The sequence below is a fragment of the Pseudonaja textilis genome, chromosome 9 (assembly GCF_049901715.1).
Source record: "Pseudonaja textilis isolate UNSWEBS1 chromosome 9, rPseTex1.2, whole genome shotgun sequence".
Classification (NCBI taxonomy): Eukaryota; Metazoa; Chordata; class Lepidosauria; order Squamata; family Elapidae; genus Pseudonaja; species Pseudonaja textilis.
In genome coordinates this window covers 1,307,719-1,333,307 of record NC_141998.1, presented here as the reverse complement: position 1 = coordinate 1,333,307, position 25,589 = coordinate 1,307,719, and the positions used below count along the sequence as shown (strand labels likewise).

At 47.5% G+C, this 25,589-nt stretch overlaps 1 protein-coding gene across 3 annotated transcripts in view; it reads right to left on the bottom strand.

The window, feature by feature from the left end:
• The window catches only part of RASSF2 (Ras association domain family member 2), a 36,957-nt gene extending 11,784 nt beyond the window's left edge, over window positions 1-25,173 (bottom strand). The window contains exons 1-5 of one of the 3 annotated variants that reach the window (XM_087938806.1): window positions 25,091-25,173; window positions 7,720-7,805; window positions 6,099-6,174; window positions 5,063-5,214; window positions 2,321-2,409 (exon numbers count right to left, since the gene is read on the bottom strand). In XM_087938806.1, the coding sequence (XP_087794932.1) occupies window positions 2,321-2,409; window positions 5,063-5,214; window positions 6,099-6,174; window positions 7,720-7,778 (376 nt within the window). In that variant the 5' untranslated portion in view covers window positions 7,779-7,805; window positions 25,091-25,173. Of the gene's footprint in view, window positions 1-2,320; window positions 2,410-5,062; window positions 5,215-6,098; window positions 6,175-7,719; window positions 7,806-14,464; window positions 14,487-19,336; window positions 19,388-25,090 lie in introns of those variants that run through there. The other 2 variants (XM_087938807.1, XM_087938808.1) reach the window with 2 other exon arrangements.
• Window positions 25,174-25,589: the final 416 nt, after the last annotated feature.

The window sequence follows — 25,589 nt, the reverse complement described above, 5'->3', positions numbered from 1 at the left end:
CTTCTCAGGGAGGGAGAGAGAGACTTTTGGCTTCATGCAAGGAAAACAGCAGAAGCTGCAGAAGTCTTTCTTTCTCTCCCCCAAACTCAGCCAGGAATGAGTCTTTCCCAGCGCAGCCTCTTGGAGCAGGAGGCCTTGCAGGGTCCCAAAGACTCATTTCTGGCGGAGTTTGGGGGAGAGAAAGAAAGACTTTTGCTGCTTCCCTTGCGTGCAGCCAAAAGCAGAAGGAAGAAAGAAGCGGAAAGAAGCAGCCCGGTGGCCAGGCCAGGCGCCTGGGGTGAGTGAGTTCCCCACTCCGCCCTTTCCCCCTCCCCTCACTACCTTGTGTTGGGCACAATGCAAGCGACGCAAGCCTTGTGTTCCTGCACAGTCCGGATTAATTGCTTTGTGGGGGGACGACATTTCTCTGCGGACCACCAACGTTTTCTCATGGACCACCAGTGGTCCCCAGCCCACTGGTTGGTGACCACCGGCATAGAGGATGGTGTGTGTGTGTGTGTGTGTGTGTGTGTGTGTGTGTGTGAAGGGGTTCCCAAGAGTTGAATAGATGGGTGGCTGCTTTCCTGGGAACAGAAAGCAATTTTCTGGAATGGGAAGGCCCTTCTGGGAGAGGAATGCACAATGATAGGTCTTCTAAACACACACACAAACACACACACACACACACGGTACAGCAGGAAAGCCGGCATGTACGTCAACGTCTCCGGGAGGCCGGAGATCCAAAGGCTGCTTCAAGGCTGAGAAAAGTGGCTCTTCATTCTTCATTCTAGGAGCTGCTGCAGTGAGAGGCCGGCTTGTCACTCCTAAGGGAAGACGGTCACTCGGGTGGCCAAGAAAACTCCGGCCTTTCTCCAGCCGGTCGGCGGCTCTGCTGTTTTCTCAAGCAGGAAGGAGAGCCATGGCAACTCTGAGGAACAATGCCTTGTGTTGCAAAGGAAGGGGGGGCTCCTCCGTTGCCAGGGGGGGGGAGGGGAAGCCAAGATGATTCCTTCACATCCCTGGGTGCCAGATGTGTGTTTGTGTGTGTGTGTGTGTGTGTGTGTGTGTGTGTGTGTGTGTGTGTGTGTGTGTACAAGCTTAGTGTCTGGTGCTGGCCTTGAAAATTCCTAAGCCCTGGAGCTGAGCTGGTTCACATCAAAGGGCTGTGGGGTCTTCCATTCTCCCCAGATGCCACAATCCCACACAGGCAGGCATCTGCCCATATGTGCGTGATGTGTCTTTGTGTACGCATGTGTGCACACCGACAAAGCCCTCCTCCTCCTCCTCCTCCTCCTCCTCCTGTAATTTCCCAACCGATCGCATATTCTGGCAGATAATTCAGGGCTAAGCAATCACTGTTCTGTCTACCACAAAACTCTCTATTTTTAAAACCATCCAAGCTGGAAACTCTCTGAGAGCAATTCATCCCCAGAGTTGAGCAGAGATGCTCACTCCCAATCCTGAAATGAGACATACACTGCCACCTTCTCCCACAGGAAGGAAGGAAGGAAGGAAGGAAGGAAGGAAGGAAGGAAGGAAGGAAGGAAGGAAGGAAGGAAGGAAGGAAGGAGAGAAGAGAAGGGAGAAGGAGGGAGGGAGGAAAGCAAGGAAGGAAGAGAAAGAAAGAAAAGAAGGGAGGTAGGAAGGATGGAAGGAGGAGGGAGGGAGAGAGGAAAGGAAGGAGGAGAAAGAAAGAATGAAATAAAAGAAAGGAGGGAGGGAGGAAGGAGAGGAGGGAAGGGAGGAAGGAAGGAAGGAAGAAAGAAAGAAAGAAAGAAAGAAAGAAAGAAAGAAAGAAAGAAAGAAAGAAAGAAAGAAAGAAAGAAAGAAAGAAAGAAAGAAAGAAAAGGGAGGGGAAGGAAAGAAGGAGGGAGGGAGGGAGGGAGGGAGGGAAGAAGGAAGGAACGAAGGAAGGAAGGAAGGAAGGAAGGAAGGAGGAGGGAGGGAGGGAGGAAGGAAGGAAGGAAGCCAGACTCAAGGTTCAGTGGAAACTGGGCTGCCAGAGTAAACCTGAAGGACCAGGTTGCTGGAAACAGATGGAGAAGGTTTCTCTAAGTGGTCACTAGGAGTTGAAAATTACTTGGATGGCACATACTCAATTTGGGGGAAAAAGGAGGAGGAGGAGGAGGAGGAGGAGGAGGAGGAGGAGGAGGTCTATGCGAAGTATGCCTTAAACTAAAGGAAAGGCAGGGTATAAATCTAGCCAACCCTTGTGACAATATTATTATTATTATTTTTCTTTCTGAAACAATACAAGGAGACCCCACGGGTGGAAATGTCAATGAAAGGGACTGTCCTTCTTCCCTTCGCCCTCCCCCCCCCCCCCTTGGCCCGATCTTACCTGTTTTCTCATCCGTGGCATCCCCTTCCGGTGTGGGCTCGGCCTCCGTTACCTGAATGTCAGGCAAAGTGCTGGGCTTAATGACAGACCTGGGGAAGAGGAGGGGGGGGGGTGAAAGAGAGAAAGAAGTAAAGACCCCAGTTGAGGGGGGAGAGCAGGAATAGCCGAGGGGTCCTGGTCAAGTTTTAGGACGCAAGTCGTTCTCGTTAAGGCGCCATCCGGTCAAAGGACCTTTAGCCCATCCGTTGGGGGTTGGGGGTTGGTCCAAGGGACCCCCATTTGGGAAGCCCCGCAGAGCTGGCCACAGGTCTACCAAGAGGGAGACGTTCACTCCAGGGGTGGGATTCCATTTTTTTTTTTACTACCGATCCTGTGGGCGTGGCTTGGTGGGCGTGGCTTGGCGGGCGTGGCAGGGGAAGGATATACTGCAGAATCCCCATTCCTTTCCCCACCCCATTAACCTGCTTTCCAGCTCCGTTCTCCCGTGCAGGGCAACCCAAGGAGACCCAGCCGATCAGCTGGGACTCAATGGGAGGCAGGGAATAGATGGGGTGGGCGGAGCCAGTCGGAGGCGGGATTGGCCGGTTCTCCCAACTACCCAAAATTTCCGGTTCTGTAGAACCGGTCAGAACCAACTGAATCCCACCTCTGATCTGGTTGACCTTGAGCCAATCCCCCAAAATCCCCCAAACGGCCTGGACTTCATGGACAGTTACAACCACGGAGTACCAAGATCAGGTCTTTGATCCGCTGACTTACTGAATCGACAAAACTTCCCCACGTTTGACGGGCCGCTTTCTCTGCAGTAAGAAGCTGCCAAGAAGCCCCCCCCCCCCATTGTGGGGCTGTCCACTTCCAAGGGATCTGGGCTCCTTGGGAGGGCGGCATCATGGGGACCAAGCCGGAGGAACCCATCCCATAATAGGGCAGCTGCTTAGGATTTAAAGCTATAATCTGGGCAGCTGCAGACACAGATGAACCAGCCTTTGCTGGGAGGGAGGGACGGAGGGAGGGAGGGAGGACAGAAAGAGAGAGAGAGAGAGAAGAAAGAAAGGGAGAGAGAGAGAGAGAAGAGAGGAGAGGAAGGAAGGAAGGAAGGAAGGAAGGAAGGAAGGAAGGAAGGAAGGAAGGAAGGAAGGAAGGAAGGAAGGAAAGAGAAAAGAAAGAAAGGGAGAGAGAGAGAGAGAAAGGGAGGGAGGAAGGAAGGAAGGAAGGAAGGAAGGAAGGAAGGAAGGAAGAAAGAAAGAAAGAAAGAAAGAAAGAAAGAAAGAAAGAAAGAAAGAAAGAAAGAAAGAGAGAGAGAGAGAGAGGGAGGGAGGGAGGAAGGAAGGAAGGAAGGAAGGAAGGAAGGAAGGAAGGAAGGAAGGAAGGAAGAAGGAAGAAAGAAAGAAAGAAAGAAAGAAAGAAAAGAAAGAAAAGAAAGAAAGAAAGAAAAGAAAGAAAGAAAGAAAGAAAGAAAAGGAGGTTGGGAGGGAGGGATGGGATAAAACTTTGGGGTAAAACTCTCCATAATCCCAATTCCATTCAAAAAGTTAAGGGGTTCGAGACCAAATGAGCTGAACCTTCTGGACAAAATCCAATTTCCACTCCCAAATATTCGCCATCGAATATCGTATTGCATTGTATTGTAGCATATATTATAGTATATTCTAACAGCATTCTGTTATTTGATCATAAATAATTCATTTATTTGGTGAATAAATAACTCAAGGCAGCGAATGCTCCTCCTCCCTCCTTCCCCCCAAGAACAACCCCGGGGATGTGGGTTTGGGGGCGAGAGGGCCATGGAGCATAGGCAGTGGAGGCCCCAGGTTGGAAAGCAGGAGGCCGGGAGTTCGAGTCCCCCCTTAGGTCCCAAAGCCAGCTGGGGGATTTGGGGCCAGTCCCCCCTCTCTCTCTCTCTCGATCCAACTCCCCACGCAGAGTCGTTGTGATGGGGAAAAGAGGAGAAAGATATCCAGTAGCTCTGCCCCCTCGAGTGATTTATAAAAATAAAAAAGTCAGGGATAAAATAAAAAATAAAATAGACATCCCAGGAATTGAGGCCCTGAGGTTCCCCTCTGAGGGGGAATATTTTAACCTTCGGGTCAGCCTTCCCTCACTTCTCCTGGTCCAAACCTTCATTTAAGTCAAAGATTACAGAGAGTCATCTCGAAACCAAAACAGGAGAATTAAAACACGCAACAACAACAACAGCAACACAATTACATGTTATCACGTAAAAGGGTCATAACTGCAGGTTTGGGGGATTTTCCGTGCCAAACGCTGCCCTTCCAAGAAGGCCGGGATGGCCCTGGGATGGGGGATCTCAGTCCGAGCCCCCCCCCAGTAAATTCTCCCCCGTTGGAAGATATAAACAAAGGAATATTGGAACAAAAGCACCTGATCAGGTGAGAAAGACGGGGGGGGTGTGTTTCAGGGCGAGGGGGCCAGAGCTCCAAAGGGTCTGTCCTCCCCAGAGTCCCGAATCCCTCCCCCCCCCCCGCATCCTCCCCGCACACACACACACACACACACACACACACACACACACGAGCTGGTGGGGGAAGTCTGGGGCAGAGAGCAGCTGCTCCTTCCCATCCCCTCTTTGAACAAAGGAGTGTGTGTGTGTGTGTGTGTGTGTAGAAACCTTTGCCTACAGCCGGTCATTCGCCTTTTGTTTTGGGGCACAAGCCGTGACTAATACGGGCGGTGTGTGCACGCAGCCCCCCCCCCGCCCCCCCCCCAGGCAGGTGTACTGACCCGTGGGCGCCCAGGTTGCATCCCGAGTGCCAGGAGGAGGAGGAGGGAGGTGGGCGCAGGCGCTGGTTGTCGTCCTGCATCTGCAGGCGGATGGGCCGGCAGAGGCCCCAGGAGATGTTGAGCGACCCTTCCACGATGAACTCGCCTTCCTCCTGCGAGGGGGGGAAGCGCGAGAGACCCTCAGCCACGGGCAGAGCCTGGCCGGCCAGGTGTAGGTATAGGTAATTAGTTGGATAGATTGATAGATGATAGATAAAGGGTAGGTAGATGATAGATGGATGATAGATGGGTGATAGATGATAGTTAGACGATAGATGGATGATAGATGAAAGATGGAAGATGATAGATAAGATGATAGATGATAGTTAGATGATAGATGGATGAAAGATGATGGATGATAGATGGGTGATAGATGGATGATAGATGATAGTTAGATGATAGATGGATGATAGATGATAGATTATAAATAGATGGATATATAGATATTTCACACAGGCAGTCCTCGACATACGACCACAATTGAGCCCAGCATTTCTGTCGCTAAGTGAGACATTGGTGAAGTAAGTCTTGCAGGTCACAAAAGGGGATCACTTAACCGTGACGGTCGTAAGTGCAAACTGGCTGCCCAGCGCCTGAATTTCCATCCTGTGACACCCCCCCCTCCAGGGATGGATGCTGCGAAGGTCGTAAGGGTGAAAAACGGCCGTCTGTCGCATTTTTCAGGACCGCTGTGACTTCAAACGGTCCCTAAGTGAACTGCCGTAAGTCGAGGACCGCCTGTAGGCGCAGACCCAAGCCACGTGGCCTTTTGCAACGGGCAGTTGGAGATTTTATCCACGCGGCCATTGTTCTAAACGTCCAAGTTGTGGCCACTTTACGCCGTCATTTTTTTTTTTTTCCAATTCTGATTATTGTACCATAATGAAGGTTTTTGTGACGAATTTTGTATTATTATAAACTCCCTGCAGCAAAAATCTCCTCCGCTCCTTCATTTCTGGCCCGTTGGAGAGTCTGAAGATGGGGGCCCTTTTCCTACCTCTCGGTGCCGCAGCTGCAAGTTTTGCCCCTCGTAGTAAAGGTTGTACGTCTTTAAGTGAAGCAGGAGTTCATTCCTGGGAAAAGGGAGAGGAAAGAGGGGGGAGGAGAAAAAGTGGGGAGGGGGTTCCACAAATCTTAGCATTGCCAAGGTTGAGAAACGATAATCGGGGAGCCCACAAGCCGTTTCGCTTACGCCAACCGCAATGGCGATTCACCAAATATCTTTTAAGGCAATGCCTGCAATGATCAAAAGGCTTTTGGATTCAGCCTTTTGGGCAAAAACTCTCAGTCCTGAGCCCATTTATCTTACTCTTTGGAGACCGGGATATGTGCCCGGTTACAAATACAATGTTTTAAATTAAGAGCTTTTACACACACACACACACCCCACACGATATTCTAGTTCTGTTTTACTTCTCTGACTCTCGGCCGGTGATTTTCAGATAGCTTGCGTGGAAACCCCTGCCTGGAAGGTCGAGTGTGTATCTTCAGGCAAGTACAACGCCCAAATTAGGCACATCCAGCGGGGGGGCCGTGTGTGTGTCTCAAAAAAAAATATCAATGTGGCAGTCCAAAAGAGGGCTGTGAAAATACCTGCAGACCCCTCACGTCCCGGACACAAACTGTTTCAACTCCTACCCACCAAACGACGCTATATAGAGCCCTGCACACTCCATGGCGTCATTTTGAGGATAGGAGTTTGTGTCCAGGACGTGAGGGGTCTGCAGGTATTTTCACAGCCCTCTTTGTGACTCGTGCAGGATATACAGGTGCTCCATGGAAGGCAGGTTGGTAGCCGTTGTTTTTTCTGCCGTTTCTGACTGCTTATTGAGTATCCTATGACTATCACTGTTGTATCTAGTATTTTATGATGAACATATTTTTTACAATGACTCTGATAATGATCTATCGCTATTGTTGTATGTACACTGAGAGCTTATGCACCAGAGACAAATTCCTTGGGTGTCTAATTCACACTTGGCCGATAAAAAAAAATGCTAAAAAGACCCCGTAGGTGAATGGAAACCCCCCCCCGGACCTTTTGTTACATGCATCGAGACCCACCATGCGTGCAAGAAAAGGAGGCGGGTATAAATTGTACGGTTGTGGCTGCCATGTGGACATTTTTGGACCCCGCCTGCACACACAGCGGATGGAAACCAACCGTGTTCTTAGAAGTCCTGCAATGTGTCCTTCCTGTTCCCAGGAAATGCACCCGTTCATGGCATGGAGGGGAGGGGGTGGCGGGGGGTCAGAAAAGGTGAGATGATGGACACGGCAGCACGAATAAGGTCCCGCCCATTTGCACATGCCTGGAAGATTGGCAGGTGAGCAAAAGGGGCGGAGCTTTGCTCATCCTCTGGAGCAGAGGTCTCCAAACTTGGCCCCTTTTAAGACTTGTGGACTTCAACTCCCAGAATTCCCAGAATGACATAGCTGGCTGAGGAATTCTGGGAGTTGAAGTCCACAAGTCTTAAAGGGGCCAAGTTTGGAGACCTCTGCTCTTCGGCTGGCCATCTTGCCTGCTTTGACCCTCACCTGCTGCCCCCCCCCGGCTCTCTTTTCTCGAAGAACCTCCCACAGACTCGTGCCGAGAGACAATGGAGAGGATGACTTACTTTGAGATGAACTTGTCTTGCCCGCAAGGGACCAGGGAGGCCTCGCTGTCAAACTCCATCCTGGGAATTGCATGAGGAACACAGGCCTGGGGTGGAAGACGAGAAAAGACCTAGTTAGCACAAGAATCTCGGCATCCAGAAGGGACTTAAGGCAGTGACAAACCCCAAACCATATTTTTGGGGGGGGTGTCACTGGAAACTTTCAAGAAGAGACTGGACTGCCAGGTGTCAGAAATGGTGTAGGGTCTCCTGCTTGGGTGTGGGGTTGGACTAGATGACCTACAAGGTCCCTTCCAACTCTATTCATCGGTTCATCTTAGAATTCCCCAGCTAGCAAGCTGGAACTCTACAGGGAAGACCTCTGCCAGGGCGCATCTGCCTAGCAACCTCACCTTCTGTCCAGACAAAATAAATAAATAAAAAGCAAAGCAATTTGCAAGCTTCCAGGGACCGTAAGGAGATCCAAATCCAGACTAGGCAAATCCAGAATTCTCTACAGCCAGATCCAGAATGAAAGTGAAACTGCAAAGGAAATTGTGGAAGTGGGAAATTTGCATCTCATGTGTTTGGCCCAGATTCTGCATTGCCCGGTTGGGAGATCTGCAGGGGCAGTTTGAGGTGCGCAGAGGGATTTTTGTGTGTGTGTGTGGACAAAAGCCCTACTACACTGATGTGATGCCACCCCCAATCCCTTTGCACATGCATTGCGACATCGCACGAGGGACAGAGTTTGCCCTGGGATGCTAGAGCTCCGGTTTGCTCCTTTTGGTAAAAGCCTCTGATCTGGCAGAAGTCCAGCGGAGAAATTTTAAGCATGAAATGCAGAGGAATTTTCTGCCGAGGAAAACATGCGGATGATAACCAAGCAATGTAGCCATCATCGTTCAGGACAGGTGGACCAAAACCCAGGAAGGTTTACCTACAGAAGGTAGTGAATGCATCACACTTAATGAGGCCATCGATGACTGAATCCTAATTGGACTTTTCTATCTGGCTTCTAAAAATCCGAATTAGGCCCGAAACCTAATTTTTTAAGGTTAAAAGGACAAAGTTCTACGTTCTCAAATGAGGAATTCTTTTCCTATTGTGCCTCCTTGGTTCCATCCAAAACATTCTCGGTGCAATTCTTTGGAGTTCTTCTGTCTGCCTTCTATTATTCACAGGTGCGTCCACAAGACAGGGATTATTATTCATTTATTCTCATTCTTTGCAAAAGCCCTGAAGCAGGAAAGCCCAGCAGCGTAAGGCCAACGCTGCATCCGCAAAGACAATTGTTTTTTTTTTTCCCCAAGGAGAACCAGGAGAAAAAGGTAGCAGAAGTACTAATAATATCACAATGCCCCAGCAAAGCAGCTGTCTCCACTCTGCATTTCCTGCCGGGGCGCATAACTAGCACAACAAAGCACATGTCATGGCCAGGAGGCAATCCTGGACCTTTGGGGAGCCTGGCTAGATGCTTCCAGGTGAAGGGGGTGCCCCTGGCGAGGGAGCCCATGAATATAAGGTCTCTCCAATCCAAATTCGACATACGGAAGCAAATTGGGTTGGTAGTGAAGTCGACGGATGGACAAAAATGCCAAATCCGGTCTAAACATCTGGCTGGCTTTGCCATCATCATCATCAACAACAAGAACAAGAACAAGAACAGTGAACTGGACTCAAACAGAATTAAAAGCAATGGATAGGAAGACCAGAAAAAGAATGACAGTGAATCGGGCCTTCCATCCTCGCAGCGACGTTGACAGGCTACCTACCAAGGCAAATAGATGGGCGAGGAATGTTGCAAGTACATCGGAGAGTTGAAGAATAAAAAAAGGGCTTTGGAAGAATATCTGAAGGACAGTGAAGAAGGTGCACTGAAGTTAAATATGCCAGGAAGGCTCGCTGACTGCCAGAGAAACCAAACTGGCCTACAAGAAAGACCAAATGAAGAAGAGAACCGGAGGCATGGGAAGACTAAAGCACTACAAGGCCAGGACATTTTTTTTAAAAAAAGCAGGGAAAACAGATCATAACAAGACCTGGCAACGGCTAAGAGCAGGAAAGTTAAAGAAAGAGACCGAGGGATTAATTCTGGCTGCACAAGACCAAGCCTTAAGGACGAATATATACAAAGCCAGAATGGAGAAGTCGGGAACCAACCGTAAGTGCCACCTATCCCAAGAAGCTGAGGAAACAATGGAGCACCTGGTGAGCTGCTGCAAGGAGATCTCACAAACTGACTACAAGCAGCGGCGTGACAAAGTAGCAACAATGGTGCATTGGAAGATCTGCAAGAAATCACATTTGCCTGCCAGCAAGAACTGGTGGGACCATAAAAAAAGTCATAGAAAATGAAAAAGTAAAATTGCTCCGGGACTTCAGAATCCAGACAGACAGGCACCTGCCCACATAAACACCCTCGACTTAACAGTTGTTGATGAGAAAGACAAAAAAAGTCTGGATAGTGGATGTGGCAGTGCCTGGAGACTGCAGAAGAGAGGAGAGGAGAGGAGAGGAGAGGAGAGGAGAGGAGAGGAGAGGAGAGAAGAGAAGAGAAGAGAAGAGAAGAGAAGAGAAGAGAAGAGAAGAGAAGAGAAGAGAAGAGAAGAGAAAGAACTGGAGAAGACAACAAACTCCAAAGACCTACAAATAGAAATAGAATGACTATGGTAAAGGCAAGCAAGGGTAGTACCAAGAGTAATAGGCGCCTTGGGTGCAGTCCCAAAACCACTGGAGAACCACTTGAACACCATTATTGGCATTGACACATTTGCCACCAGTCAATTTCAGAAGGCAGCTTTACTTGGAGCAGCTTCCATCCTGGGGCGATCTCTGTAATACCGTCAAACATCCAGATTTGCCTATCCCAGGTCCTTGGGAAGAACTTGATAGGCACACAAAAATGCCAACCCCAGTCTGAACATCTGGCTGACTGTGCAATGAATAATAATAATAATAATAATAATAATAATAATAATAATAATAATAATAATAATAAACAACTAGCAGATGCATAATAGGACATCTGCATAGGGGAACCTGCTTTCCCAAGCAAAGAATCCTGGTTGATCCAGATGTTTGTTCTCAGATTACAATAAGGCGACTTTCCTTGTCCAGGCTGTGGGTTGGCCTTCAATCCCATCATCCCCCGTCCTGGACCCATTGAAGCAAAAACCTGCCCAGTTTGCATCTGTGGGGCAAGAGAGTGGGGTCAGAGCAACATTCTGCCCTTCTCTTATCTCTTTCAAAACAAGCCCTCCTCCCCTCCCAAGAGACCGTGAAAGAAGACGCAGTTGCCAGAAACATCTGGGAAACCTCTGCTCTTTCCTGGATGTTTTGGGGAGAATCTGACCTTCTGTCCATGGTTTGCCAGTTGCTTCTGCAACGAGCACTAGAAACATTCGAAAAAGCAGCCAGGCTTTCTTTTTTTCCCCCCCAAAAAAATTCAGATTCTGGATGGGCTGAACTCAAACCAAAGGGAAGTTATAACATGATAACCACGATTCTAATAAAAGAAAATGCTTTGAGAAAATGCCTGTCTCGGAGTTCTTAATTGGACTTGGGCTTTCCTGGGAACGCTGAGAGCCACAATAAACAGGGATGAGGGCAGGCGGAGCTCAAACATTTTAGCAATGGGTTCTCTCCCCAGTTGCTGGGTGGGCGTAGCCTAGTCAGCCTCCTGCACCATGGGGGAAGGGGGGGCTTTTTCGCTCTTCCCGGACTCCGGAGGCTTCCTCGAGTCTCCAGGACAGCGAAACGGCCTCCCCCGGACTCCAGAAGCTCCCTGGAAGCCAGAAATGGACCCATTTCTGGTCTTCCCACACTTCTGGGAGGCCTGCATGAGCTTTTTTTTTTAAATATAACATTTCATTCATCAAATATATCCTTCTGTCATGCCCCTGTTGGAGTCTGACTTCGAGGGAGAGATGGAACAGCTGACGGGGAGTGAGATTGTGGCTCCGGTGGTTGTGGAGGAAACTGGGGAAGGGCACAGGCGGGATTGGCATTCAGACCCAGGCCCATCCCCTCTTCATCTAAGGGCACGCAGGGAGGAAAGGATAAGGGAGAAACATGAGTAGTGTGGTCTACGGGGGGAGGAAGGGGCCCTGATCCCCTTCATGGGCTGCAACTGGGAAGACTGCTTAAAAGGACAAACTGCGCATGGAAAAGCTGCTGGAAGCAAAGCGTGCACTCTTGTCAGAGCTTATCTGTGTTTTGGCTTCCTCCCAACTGTGGTTGCTGCGCAATCTGATTATCTACAATTAATCATCCTTGACTACTGTAGTAATTCCTTCAATGTGGTGTGTTGGGTTTTTTATTTCGAATTAACTTTACTTTGGGTGCGGACGGCATTTGCTCCTTCCATAAACTGTTTTCTTTAAGAGTTTATTATCCTGCGGAGGATAATTGGACATTGGGCCCAAGTTGGAGGCATTAAAGGGACTTTCTTCTATTTTTGTGACTTGGTTATTTTTGTGACACACCTCACGTCATCACACCTTCCTTTTACCGCAAATAAAACATTAGTAATGATATTTAATACAGACAAAAAAAATATTAGGGGATATTCTTGGAAACTGTAGTGACATAACTGAAAGTTGGAATTGGAGAGGGGGAAAATAACGGTATACATTTCCTTAATAATAAGATGAAGTAAGAAAAAGAAAGGAAACTAGAACTCGAATGAGGGTGATATTAAGTATAGTCGAATAACATGAGGATTAGCACGGAAGAACCAATATAATGAAATATTGAATATATCAATGAATAAGAGATTGTAATGGAATATAAGGAGGTGTATTAATGTTAGAATGAAATAGGATTATGGAAAAAAACAACTCACATGATTATTAATATGTTATTGGATGTAAAATGGAAAACACCCCGATGACATATTGTCCACACATTGATATGTATGTAAAATAAAAATAAAAAACTTTGAGGGAAAAAAAAAAGAATTGCATGAACTTTTCCTCATCCCAGGGTACATGGAGGGAGAGAGACCCACTAATTTTCAGCCTCCAATCAGGCCCCCTCCTGAATTTGGCTTCTTCCCTCTTCTCTACACTAGAGGAGGAAGGCACCCTCATATATATATATATATATATTTTGCCACGGAAACGTCAATGTTGGTGGCCCCAAATCCCTGCACGACACCGTGAAACCATCCGTCAGTGTCATTGTCGCAGGACTTAAGGACAAAGGACTGGCCTGTGCAAAGAGAATATGTTGTAATGACGAGGCAGTCGAGTTGTTTGATCATGAACAACCGAATCATGATGATCTTTACTGGAGTCTAGTCTTGCCTTTATACACATTTTTAGTTATCCTCCATCACTGGTTAACTTTGGTTACGGCTTAACTTTCGTTACTGTTTAGCACAGTCATCCATACAATTCATTATCTCTAGTTAAAGTCTAACATAAGTTGACTTCCTCTCTCTAATCCTCCTTTAGACTAGTGACTTTGTTTACCCGAGTTGTATTTGCTTGGAAACATTCTTTATCGGAGGTTTGCCACCCGAGATTGGAACATTCCCGCAATTACAACTCTACAAGGATATACCAAGTGGCACAAATGATTCACGACCCCCACAAAACCCGCTGTGAGAAATGCAGGCGAGCCAGGATGGCAGCTGCTCGGCCTCCGAGGGAGGCGGCCTTTGTCCTTCACAACAAGCAGACCGCTCAGCATCTGCCAGGGGTTCTCCCCACACCGGGCTCCCCAAGACACAGCAGGGAAATGTCTCCAAAGCGCCAGGAAAAGGGCCGGGAAGCGAACGAGGATTAGGGGAGGGAAGGCTAAAAACGTATGAAGGGCGGCCGCAGGAATTGGGCTTGGCTAGTCTGGAGAAAAGAAGGACCGGGGAGACGTGATAGCAGGATTCCAGTAGTTGAGGGGCTGACACAAAGAAGAATTGGGGGTCAAATTATTCTCCAAAGCACCAAGAAGGCAGGACAAGAAACAAGGGATGGAAATCCCCAAAGGTGCTTTTCTTTCAAGAGGCAACTGGACTTTCTGGTATTTCTTTGAAGACTTTTTGCTTCTCACCCAAGAAGCTTCTTCAGCTCTGACTGACCAGCCCACCATCCTATAAGAGCTGAAGAATCTTCTTGGATGAGAAGCAAAATGTCTTCAAAGGAAAACCAGAAAGTCCAGTTGCCTCTTGAAAGAAAAGCACCTTTGGAACAACCGTGACCTGGAGGATGGAGAAGCTCCATAGACAATGGGTGGAAACTAATCAAGGAGAGAAGCAACCCAGAATTCAGGAGAAACTTCCTAGCAGTGAGGACAATTAACCAGTGGAACAGCTGGCCACCAGAAATTGTGGATGCTGCATCACTGGAGGCTTTCAAGAAGAGACTGGACACTGTCTGAGATGGTATAGCGTCTCCTACTTGAACAGGGGGGTTGGACTAGAACAGGGGTCCCCAACCAACAACCAACAACCATGGATCATTTTTTACTGGGCGGCAAAGCTTGGGCGCCGCCATCTTGTTTCGACAGCGCTTCCAGGTTTTTGGTTGCTTCCGGGTTTTCGGTTGGAAAGCGGCGTTTGGGTGCTCGCGCCTTAGTTTCATCGAAGGGGGGCGGTGGCTTCAAACGAAGAGCCGTCCCGATGGCGGTGGAGTCTCATGTTACTCAGGTACCGGTCCGTGGAAGAATAAATAATCGTGAAACCGGTCCCTGGTTTGAAAAAGGTTGGGGGCCACTGGACTAGAAGATCTCCAGGGTCCCTTCCAACTCTGTTATTGTGTTATACCTGTGGACATCTTGAGACAGGATCCTAATTATTGACTAGATTTTTTGAGACATGGAGGGCAGAAGCTCCTTGCAAACATCAAGGGCTTTGTCCTGAAAGAGACACAAGGTAGGATTAAGAATTCTTGGAAAGGTAAGAGAGTCACAGGTGGCTTTGACTGTCCATTCCTTCTCAAGAACAAGAGGACCTTCCGGGGATGGCAACAAGACACAGTAAAAAAGAGGCAAGATAATGCCCATAACAGTGTGTCCATCACCCCACAACCTCTCCATAATTGTCCCGAGCTAGTTGTTAACTACGAAGGCTTCAAACAATGAGGCCCATCGATGAAACATCTTCAGAGAAGCCAGACAGGTTGGCTCATTCCAGCTTGTCCAAGTTTGCAAACTGGAGTTTAAGTAAATGGTTCCACTCGCACATCTGCACTCATTGTTTCTGGCTCTAGGGGGGCGGTGCTCATCTCCATTACAAAGCCAAAGAGCCAGTGCTGTCCGAAGACGTCTCCGCAGTCACGTGGTCAGCAGGACTAAATGCCTTCAAAGGTGCACGGAACGCTGTTCTGGTCAGGGCTCCAACAAATCCACCCCCATTCAAATCCTAAGTCTTTAGCCACATCTCTCAGAGTGAAAAAAAATGATTTATTAGGAGTGGCTATGTTGGCGTTAGCTGGGTGCAGCCGACACTAAAATACATCATTCATTTCCCCCTTGAGCCTGATCTTCCTCCCACCCCCTGGATGTATATTCTCCAATGGGACACATCCATAGCCAAGAGTCATCCATCATGCTCTCCAGTAATAATCTTGCGTGCCAACAGCTTCGGCTGCCAAGGCAATTATCTGAGGCATTTAAAGAATGCACTGCTTTCCCCCTCTCCCTTTCTGCTGGCAACTAAAAAGACCAAAGGAGAAATTTTTAGTTGACAGTTCCCTTCCCATCAAAGTGGTTTCTGTTTTTCTGCTTGCATTTTTACATGCTTTCGAACTGCTAGGTTGGCAGAAGCTGGGACCAGTAACAGGAGCTCAGTCCGTTATGCGGCGCTGGGGATTCAAACCGCCAAACTGCCGATGTTTCTGATCGACAAGCTCAGCGTCTTAGCCCCTGAGCCACCGCGTCCCTGGACTTTAGGAGTATCCTCCAATTACTGATGTCCTAGTACATGCAAACCCCTAATCCAAAACTTCCAGTCTATCTTGGACAACAGTCCCTAGAAGAAGCCTCAGCCAGCCTGGTCTTCCTTCTTCATAACCCAGGAAGCAGAAATGTGGGGTGCAGATATATGCCCCTCAGCTCCGTGGGAGCCCTAACAGGGTTTGCAAAACATACTTTCAACCGGCCTGCTCACCAGTCCCAAAATGATATACCACGATTACACAACACAAGGACCAGTTCACACATCACGCAGAAATGCTTTGCTAGATCAACAATTCTTGCACTGACTCACTGTCCTACACCAGAGATCTGCAAACTTGGCAACTTTAAGACTTGTGGACTTCAGCTCCCAGAATTCTCCAGCCAGCATAGCAAGAAGAGCAAGAAGACAAAAAATATTATAAAATCTGGGATTTATTTTATCCATGACTAGATAAGAAAATAGGGAAATAAAATAATATCACATAATAGTAAAGATAAGATAATGAAGTTGAGATGTGCTCAAAAAGGATGATGTGAACTTATAATTATAGTCTAATAAGGAGATAATAATAATAATAATAATAATAATAATAATAATAATAATATAGTGTGCATAGTTGATCTATATAATATGAATTTTAATTTAAATTTAGGATGGAAATTGTGCACAAAAGATAAGTACCAACTGACACACTGTACAATGGAAAGATGGTTTTATTTGATGTTTTATGTTTGTATTTGTCAATGTTTGTTGTCAAAATAAATAAAAATTTTTAAAAAATAAGTCCACGAGTCTTAAAACTGCCAAGTTTGGGGACCCATCCTCCACCCTGCCTGGAGAGTTAGCTCAGCCCCCGACGCGAAGGTTGTTGGTTGGTAAGGTCACCAGAATGGCACCCCCAAAATCCCCCACTCCCATCCTAAAACCCGGCAGGGCCTTCCCTGACATGGAACAAGATGCTACCGATATACCAGTGAACAAAACACTGGGAGTTTTGTCTAGAAAATCCAACAAATGTGCCTTTCAGACTAAATTACACCCTACGTGTCTCTCTCTTTCTCTCTCTGCTTTGTATAATTTATGCCATTCTCATAATTTCAAAAGCTTTGCCATCTGCCTCTATATCAATAAACCCTAATTAGGGAAGGGCAGGAAGGCGGGTGGAAAAGGTGAAATTCTTCACCGCCAGGATCTAATTCTGCCCTGCTTGGTGGGCAGAAACTTCACTGGCCCACGTTCAGCCCTGGGCATGGCAAACGCTAAAAAAACACAAACAAACAGACATCTCCACGATCTAGTTAGCAGTGGAATCATCCGTTCTGTCTCAAACAGATATATGAAAATTTGGGGAAAGGCTAGGAACTGAAAACATCCGGGAGGAGCCTTCCTTTCTCAGGCTATTTGTCTTCAATCTAAAGGCAAAATCTTGAAAATAGCATCTTGTGACGTATCTGTCATTTGAAATGAAGATTTCATTTCACTCAGGGGGTCTCCCAACTTGGCAACTGGCTGGGGAATTCTGGGAGTGGAAGTCCACAAGTCTTAAAGTGGCCAAGTTTTGGAGAGCCCCGATTTAACTGAATCACGGTCTATTCCAGAGGTCTCCAAACTTGGCCATTTTAAGACTTCTGGACTTCAACTCCCAGAATTCATAGCTGGCTGGAGAATTCTGGGAGTTGAAGTCCACAAGTCTTAAAGATGCCAAGTTGAGGGACCCCTTGGTCTTTTCAATCAGGTTTCTTGGGTTTGCACAACACAAGGACAATGAAAGATGTAATGCCTACATTGGCACAAGAGCTAAACTTGGTTATTTTTATGTTTATGGGTTTTTTTTAATGAGCGTGCCCACATTTCTCGATTAGTTTATGCTTCAAGATCCTCCCCCCACACACCAAAGAACCAAGGCAAATAACTTGTCCTGAGCTACTTCACAATTATGGAAGGCTGCAGACAATGCACACTTGCATGAATGCAAACTGTGAATCATCAGCCAACCACGCAAGCTTAGTTCACAAAGGACACCACCTCCGAGACCTCTCCGGTTATTGTACACTTAAAAATAACAGAAAAGTGGATTTTTCCCCCCAGAACATTTAACATTCATTCCAGCTGGGGAATTCCTGTGCGCCTAGCTCTCTATTGACCCTTCTGTTGAGATGCTGGAATCCTCTCCTTCCAGAAGGGCCCAGAAAAGGCCCCAAGTGAGTCTTCTGAATATTGTAAATATATGACATTATGAGGTATCTGCATGGAAAATGGTTGACCAGGAAATAAGGTGTCTTGTGAGTAACAAACAGGTTCTGGAGCAGCCAGTGTCCCGGGCTGCATCTCTTGACAGAAAGGAATTCTTGGCAGATTACAGATTAACAGAGTTGGAAGGGACCTTGTAGGTCATCTAGTCCAACCCCCCACCCAAGCAGGAGACCCTACACCATTTCTGACAAATGGCAATCCAGTCTCTTCTTGAAAGCTTCCTACAACTTCTGAAGGCAACTTCTGTTCCATTGATTGATCGCTCTCACAGTCAGAAAATTCCTCCTTATTTCCAGGTTAAACCTCTCCTTGTTCAGTTTCCATTCATTATTCCTTGTCTGGCCTTCAAAGGTGCTTTACAAAACAGCTTGACCCCTCTCCTCCTCTCTGGGGCAGCCCCTCAAATATTAGAAGGCTGCTCTCCTGTCTCCCCTGGTCCTACTCTTCCCTAGACTAGCCAGGCCCAGTTCCTGCAACCGTTCGTCGTATGTTTTAGTCTCCAGTCCCCTCATCATCCTGGTTGCTGTTCTCTGGATTCTTTCTAGAATCTCAACATCTTTTTTATAGCATGGTGACCAAAACTGGATGCAAATTCTAGGTGTGGTCTTACTAAGGCTTTGTGGAGTGGTATTAGTACATCCCTTTATCTTGATTGTGTTCCTTAATACAATTTAGGATTGCACTGGCTTTTTTGGCTGCCGCTGCACGCAGAAGAACCTATCTCTGAGGCAAGCAGTCCAACTGGGATTTTGCAGCAAAGAAAAATTGAGTGTCAGCTACTTCAGAAAAAAAAAGATTTTATTCTTTAAAAAACAGGTTAATTGCCCTCACCCTGAGCAGGTCAGGGACGCCGAAGATCTAAAGAGCCTTATTTAAAGAAGAAGAAAGGGAGAGAAGGAGGAAAGGAGGAATGCAGAAAAGAAGAACTGAATTTGAACAAAGGAGTTTTGCTTTAGAGAGCAGAATTTTGTGTCTATCAGAACACTAAAAGCTCAATTTAAATTATCTAGGAGATAGTTTTGTGTTCCTGCTGGGGTTGAAATGTTCTTTTCTCAAAGGGAACTTGACCTTGGGGTCTGTAGAGGCTTGATAAGGAATCTGCCAATTTAGGGTAAACCTCGCCTCTTACAGGAGGATCTTTGGCCCAGCATAGTTTTGAATTTAAATTGTTGTAGTCACTCAGTCTCCATTTTGGTGAAGATGATGGTGATGAGCCTTGGGAGAGCGACGTCAGAGACAAAACACTAAGCCCTGGAGCTGGATGTATGAAGAAGCAGGTTCCTGAAGCCTCCGAGATGACTATGGCCAACATCCCTGGTAAGCATCCCTAGTAGAGCAATCTGGACAATCTGCAATTGCGCTGCCTCCGGTCCGATCTAAGCACAGTACACAAAATTGTCTGCTACACCATCCTGCCCGTCGATGGCTTCTTCAGCCTCAATCACAATAATAAACTTGGAAGATAAAACTGGGAAAGTATCTTACCGACTCCGAAGCTTTTCAGGACAAAAATCAGGCTGATCTCTGGACCGAAGGGCCGAAGAACTAGTTAAATATTTTCCAATCCTTAGCCAGTAAACAACCCACTGATATCACTGCAGGTCAAATATTGTCAGACTAGCTCAGATCCCAGCGGTGGTCAGCTGGAGAACTGGCTTGCTGTCAACTTCAGTTTAGTTTAGTGTTTAGTTTAGTTTAGTTTCTTGGCATTGCACCTCGTACAACAAAATTAAATACCATCTTCAGTGTACAATTTATGACTATGGAAATAAACACAAACACACATCCTTCACACTCCATACATTGAGTTGAAAACCCCTGATATTGCATTCATATTGCACTATACAATAGAATTCAATAGAGTTACTGCCCTGGGATAGAAGCTGTTTTTCAGCCTATTTTGTCCTTGTTTTTATTGTCCTGTATCGTCTGCCAGATGGTAATAGTTCAAAAAAAAAGGGTGTGTGTGTGTGTCCAGGATGAGATGGATCTTTGAGGATGTTTTGAAGTTTCTTAAGGCAACAGGAGCTACAAAGCTCTTCCAAAGAGGGGAGAGGGCAACCAATCATCCTCTGGGCAATGATGTTAACCAGTGGTGGGATTTATATATTTTTTACTACCGGTTCTGTGGGCGTGGCTTAGTGGGCGTGGCAGGGGAAGGATACTGCAAAATCTCCAGTCAGAGGTGGGATTTGCTGGTTCTCCAAACTACTCAAAATTTCCACCACTGGTTAGAACCTGCTGAATACCCACCTCTGACTTTAACCTCTGGAGCGCTGTCCTATTTGCCCCTGTGCAATTGGCAAACCAGACAGAGGTGCAGTAAATTAAGATGCTTAGATGCGTAGAAAGTCACCAGTGGTTTTTCATTCAGTTGATGTTTTCAAACCAAGAAAAATGGCTTGAAGAAGACAACTTAAAAATGAGGCATGTTGTTGTGTTTTGATTGTTGCTTTGTTCTGTCTTTGTTCAACAAATATTTTGCAACTACAGAACGGCCTGGATTATCCTTGAGCGAAACCAACGGGAAGAAGCTTTCATTGTTGCATTTATCAAAAACTTCCCCGGTGCTATGCGAAGTTATAATTTGTGATCATTAAAAAAAATACAAAAAAAACAATTACTCTCGCCCAGAATTGTTTAAGTCATTTGGCTTTTGTCGTCGGAAGACACATTTAACACTCTGGAACACTAAAATTCCCTTCGTTTTGGTTTTGGATAACACTCAAGCCTTCTCAAATTCCCAGGATCATAAAATAAAACCCCCACCGACTGCATCGATTCCACTTCGTTCCGGGCCAAGAATGGGAGGAAGTAGAAGTAAAAAAAAACAGACCTACTTTGTTTTCAGCAACTTCTCCAGGACTGACAACGGGAAACCATGTGCGAAGCGGGGCCGAGACCCAGGCGTGCGCCAAGAATGAACAAACATGGTATTTCTCCTCCACTCAGGAATTTGGGATTGGAAGCAGAAGAGGGTTTGCAAGCCCTTTCGGACTAAATCGAGACTGCTTCTGGCACCTCTTGCTCAAGTGTCTGTGTTTCGTTTCCAGCAGGCTAATTTAAAGGCGGTTCCATTTCATTGTCCTTCCTGCTAAATCAACTAAAATTCTGGTTCCTGGAGATTTACTAAGGCAGGGGTCTCCAACCTTGGCCACTTTAAGACTTGTGGACTTCAACTCCTGCTTGGGCAGGGGGGGTTGGACTAGATGACCTACAGAGAACCTTCCAACTCTCTTAATCTGTTAATGGGTTGATGTCCACAAGTCTTAAAAGGGTTGGAGACCCCTGCACTAGAATACTTAGATTCCTCTGGCAGTTACTACTGCGCCACCTATTCTATACCTGTGTATTTGGGTGCACACTTCTTAATTAGATTAACAGAGTTGGAAGGGACCTTGTAGGTCATCTAGTCCAACCTCCCTGCCCAAGCAGGAGACCCTACACCATTTCTGATGAGTTGAAGTCCAGGGATGAAGCTCTCACAACCCCCATAAACGACAAAACCCATCATTAACAGATTAACAAAGTTGGAAGGGGCTTTGGAGGTCATCTAGTCCAACCGCCCCCCAGCCCAAAAAGGAAACCCCACCCCATTCCTGAAGGAGCCAGTCCAGTCTATTCTTGAAAGCCTCCAGGGATGAAAGTCCCACAACCTCCATCAACAAAAAGATCCACAGATTAACAGATTAAGAGAGTTAGAAGGGAGCTTGGAGGTCATCTAGTTCAACCCCTCTGCCCAAGTAGGAGACATGACACCATTTCTGACAAATGGAAGTCCAATCTTTTCCCGAAAGCCTCCAGGGATGAAGCTCCCAAGGCAACTAGGAGTTGAAGTCCACAAGTCTTAAAATTGCCAAGGTTGGAGACCCCCTGGGATTCCGAACTAACCTGACGACTGTTTTCTAATATCTAGCAAATTTTCTGAGCCCACCAGGAGCTGCCAGGACCCCCACCTGGACAAAGCCCATCTCCCTCCTTTGTCATCAGGTCACATCTCATCCACTTGGATGGGGGATTCTGGGAGCTGAAGTCCACAAGACGCCAGGTTTGAAGACGCCAGGTTTGAAGACCCCAGGTTTGAAGACCCCTGTGCTACACAATTCCTTACAATTCCCTTACTTGGGCCTAACAATGGGGCTGTGCACACTGTTTGCGTCCTTTTCGACAACAGATGTAGGCAGGGGAGGCGTTTCCTTATGTAGTGGTTCAAAGCTTCCTGATTATTAAAAGGGTCTGTGAGTAAGATGTTGTGGAAGCATCTCACGCTCAAGGAAACACATGTTAGAAAAGCAACCGCCATTCCCACAATTCAATTCAAGAGGGGTTTTGAAATAAATTTGCAAATCGGTTAAGGAACTATAAATGTCTTCCCTCCCCACCTGGAATCTTGCAGATGTGCTACATCTTAGTTGGAAATTCCCCATATTCAGTGCCAAAGATCTGATCTTCTTCTTCTTTTTAATTTGAAAAATAAATTTTACTAACCATATTTTCATCCTAAAAACACATTTCCACTCATTACAGCGTTTCAATATTGTTGTTCACTCACATTGACGTACTTTCTAATTATGTAGGTCACTACTATATATCACATGTTTGTTTTGACATTCGACATAAACCAAATATTTACAGGATTTACAAACACTATTTATCTCAACTTACTATAGCTCCTACCTACCCTTCATCTATCAGCTTTGCGTCTACTTTCCAACCAATTGCACCATAAATTCCAAATCTCGTAGTACTCCATTTCTTCTCTGTCCCTTAATTCCACCGATAATCTACCCATCTCTGCACATACTACAAGATCTGATCTTCTGATTGATACTCTCAATATTCAGACTTGGAGCAAGTTAATAATACAAACTAGAGGGGCGAACTTCTAGAACGTAGCTTGGTGAAGGTGTTCCTAGGTTGCAGGTGAGTTCCCCCACAAAACAGAACAACTATCGAGGTAAAACTCCAACAAAGAAACATTTCCAATTCTTTTACCAGCTATTTTAAAAGCAAAACCAGAAGACGAAGCCTTAAGAAAAGCAACAGTGCTTGACTTACGACCACAATCGAGTCTAACATTTCCGTGGCTAAGTGAACCATTTGTGAAGCGAGTTTTGCCCCATTTTTACAGCCTTTCTTGCCACCGCTGTTAAGTGAAATCACTGCAGTCGATAAGTTGTTGAGTGAATCTGGCTCTCGCCATCGACTTCGCTTGTCCGAAGCTACAAAGCGACCGTCGTAAGTAGGAACCAGTTGTCCAGAGTCTGAATTTTGACTCCGTGAGTGTGGGAAGGCTGCAAAGGTCATAACTGTGAAAAACAGCCATGTCCCATTTTTCAGGGCCGTTTGAACTAGTTACTAAACGAACCATTGCAAGCCGAGAACTACCTGCATGGCATCAGAAGGAAACTTCTACCTTTGGGTCAAAAAATCAAATGGAAATGGGGCAAAGGAGGAGGAAAATAAATGCAGGATGCCTGAAGTTACTATCGAGTATCTTGCCTTGCCCAGCACGCTGCAGCTCTCCGCTTGTTCGCAACTACAAGTCACAATCATTTCAACAACCCAAAATCGCAACCATCATCCACTCCAGTCTAGTAGTGCAATTTTAGCAAGGAGGAAGGGGGGTCTTTGAGCATTTTACCTGCAGAAACCCCTTGGATCCCCGAGGCCTCTTGCACCAGCAGAGTGAACGTGTGTGTCTGTCTGTCTGTCTCTGAGAGGAAGTGACACCACCAACCGTCTCTGAGCCACCCAGACACCCGAGTGTGAAAGGCAACCCTTGCAGATGCCTGCCAGCCCAACTTCCTCTTTTCACCCTCCGTCCTCCGCCCCACCCCAATTTCTTCCGGCTCCTCTGGAGATCAGCAATCTTGACCCAGAGCAGAAATCTAAGGTTTTGGTCTTGGCTTCCAAGGCAGCAGATCCCCAGGGAGCAAAGAGACTGAGGTCCACCAGCAGAAGGAAGGAAGGAAGGAAGGAAGGAAGGAAGGAAGGAAGGAAGGAAGGAAGGAAGGAAAGAAGGAAAGAAAGAAAGAAAGAAAGAAAGAAAGAAAGAAAGAAAGAAAGAAAGAAAGAAGAAAGAAAGAGGAGGAGGGGGAGAGAGAGAAAGGAAGGAAGGAAGGAAGGAAGGAAGGAAGGAAGGAAGGAAGGAAAAAGAGGGAAAGAGAAAAGGAAGGAAGGAGGGAGAGAGAGAGAAAGGAAGGAAGGAAGGAAAAAGAAAGAAAGAAAGAAAGAAAGAAAGAAAGAAAGAAAGAAAGAAAGAAAGAAAGAAAGAAAGAAAGAAAGGGACAGAGAAAGGAAAGGAGGAGAGGAGAGAGAGAGGAAGGAAGGAAGGAAGGAAGGAAGGAAGAAAGAAAGAAAGAAAGAAAGAAAGAAAGAAAGAAAGAAAGAAAGAAAGAAGAGGAAAGAGAAGGAAGGAAGGAAGGAAGGAAGGAAGGAAGGAAGGAAGGAAGGAAAGAAAGAAAGAAAGAAAGAAAGAAAGAAAGAAAGAAAGAAAGAAAGAAAGAAAGACACACACAGTGCCTCCCTTTCACACCACCCTTCCTGGCTGCTCAACTCTGGTTCGCACGACCCCCGAAGCTCGCTTTTCTTTTCAGCCAGAGCCCTGGTTCCTTTTTTTTTTTTTTTGCGCGGAACCCAAACGTCTGAAGGCGTCCCTTGGAAGGCTGAGCTCGCAAACCCGGCCAAAGACGTGTCACTCTCTCCCGGCGAATCGCCCCTAAGTCTTAGTCTCCCCCCACCCCCAGCCCAGCCCATCCCCAGGACCCCCAGCCCCGGTGGGCGAGATGGAAGGGTGGCTGGTGACCCTTTGGGTTCGCGCCCCGGTTCCCACGCCCCTGCACCCCTTCCCCCTCCCTGCGCCTCCCTGGCCCGGACCCCACTTCTCGGCGCTCCTCTGGGCTTCTTGGGCTGGAAGACCCCCCCACCCCCCCACCCACCCCGGGCTCCAACCACTAGACCCTTCGCCCCTCGTGGTTGCGGGGGGGGAGGGTGCGGGGAGGGGCAAAAGGCCGAGCTCTCCGGACAGCCGTGCCCAGGAGGCTGTGGGGGCTCCGGGCATCCTAGGCAGGTTGGGAGATGCGGCGGTTGGGGCAGGAGGCGAGGGGGGCGCAGGAGGTCAGGTGGACGGGCCTGCCTGGAGGGTGTGGGGGGTCCCGGGGGTGTGGGGGGCTCCTATCACCGTCTTTCCTACCCCCTCCAGCCCGACAGGCAGCCGGCCCAGAGCGAAGCGGTTACCGGAGGGTCCCGGGCTGCGCTCCGCGAGATCCGTGGTCCTGCGCGGCCGGCGGGCGGGTCGGATCAAGGGGAGGATCTGCGCCGCCCATCCCCCGCCCATCCCGACGCCCCTCCTCTCCTCCGCCCAGCCCGCCAATAGCCGCGCCCCCCGCCCGGCTTCGGCCTCGCCCATTGGCGGCGGGGCGGGCTGGGGGCGGTGGGCTCGTCTGCCAGCTGGTGGCTGTTTAAGGGAAGGGGGGGTGGGCACCAGTCACTGCCCCTCCTCCATCAGGGCAGCCTCACCCCCACCCCCTTGGGAAGAAAGCCAGCTGGAAGAAAGAGCAGAGAGACAGAGAAAGAACAGAGTTGGAAGGGATCTTGGAGGCCATCTAGTCCAACCCCCTGCTCCAGCAGGAGAGCCTATTCCAAATGTTGGCCTCTACCTAGGATCGATCTCGCAGCCTCCTGATTGTGAGGAGAGAGAGAGAGAGAGAGAGAGAGAGACCGACCTCTAGGCCAC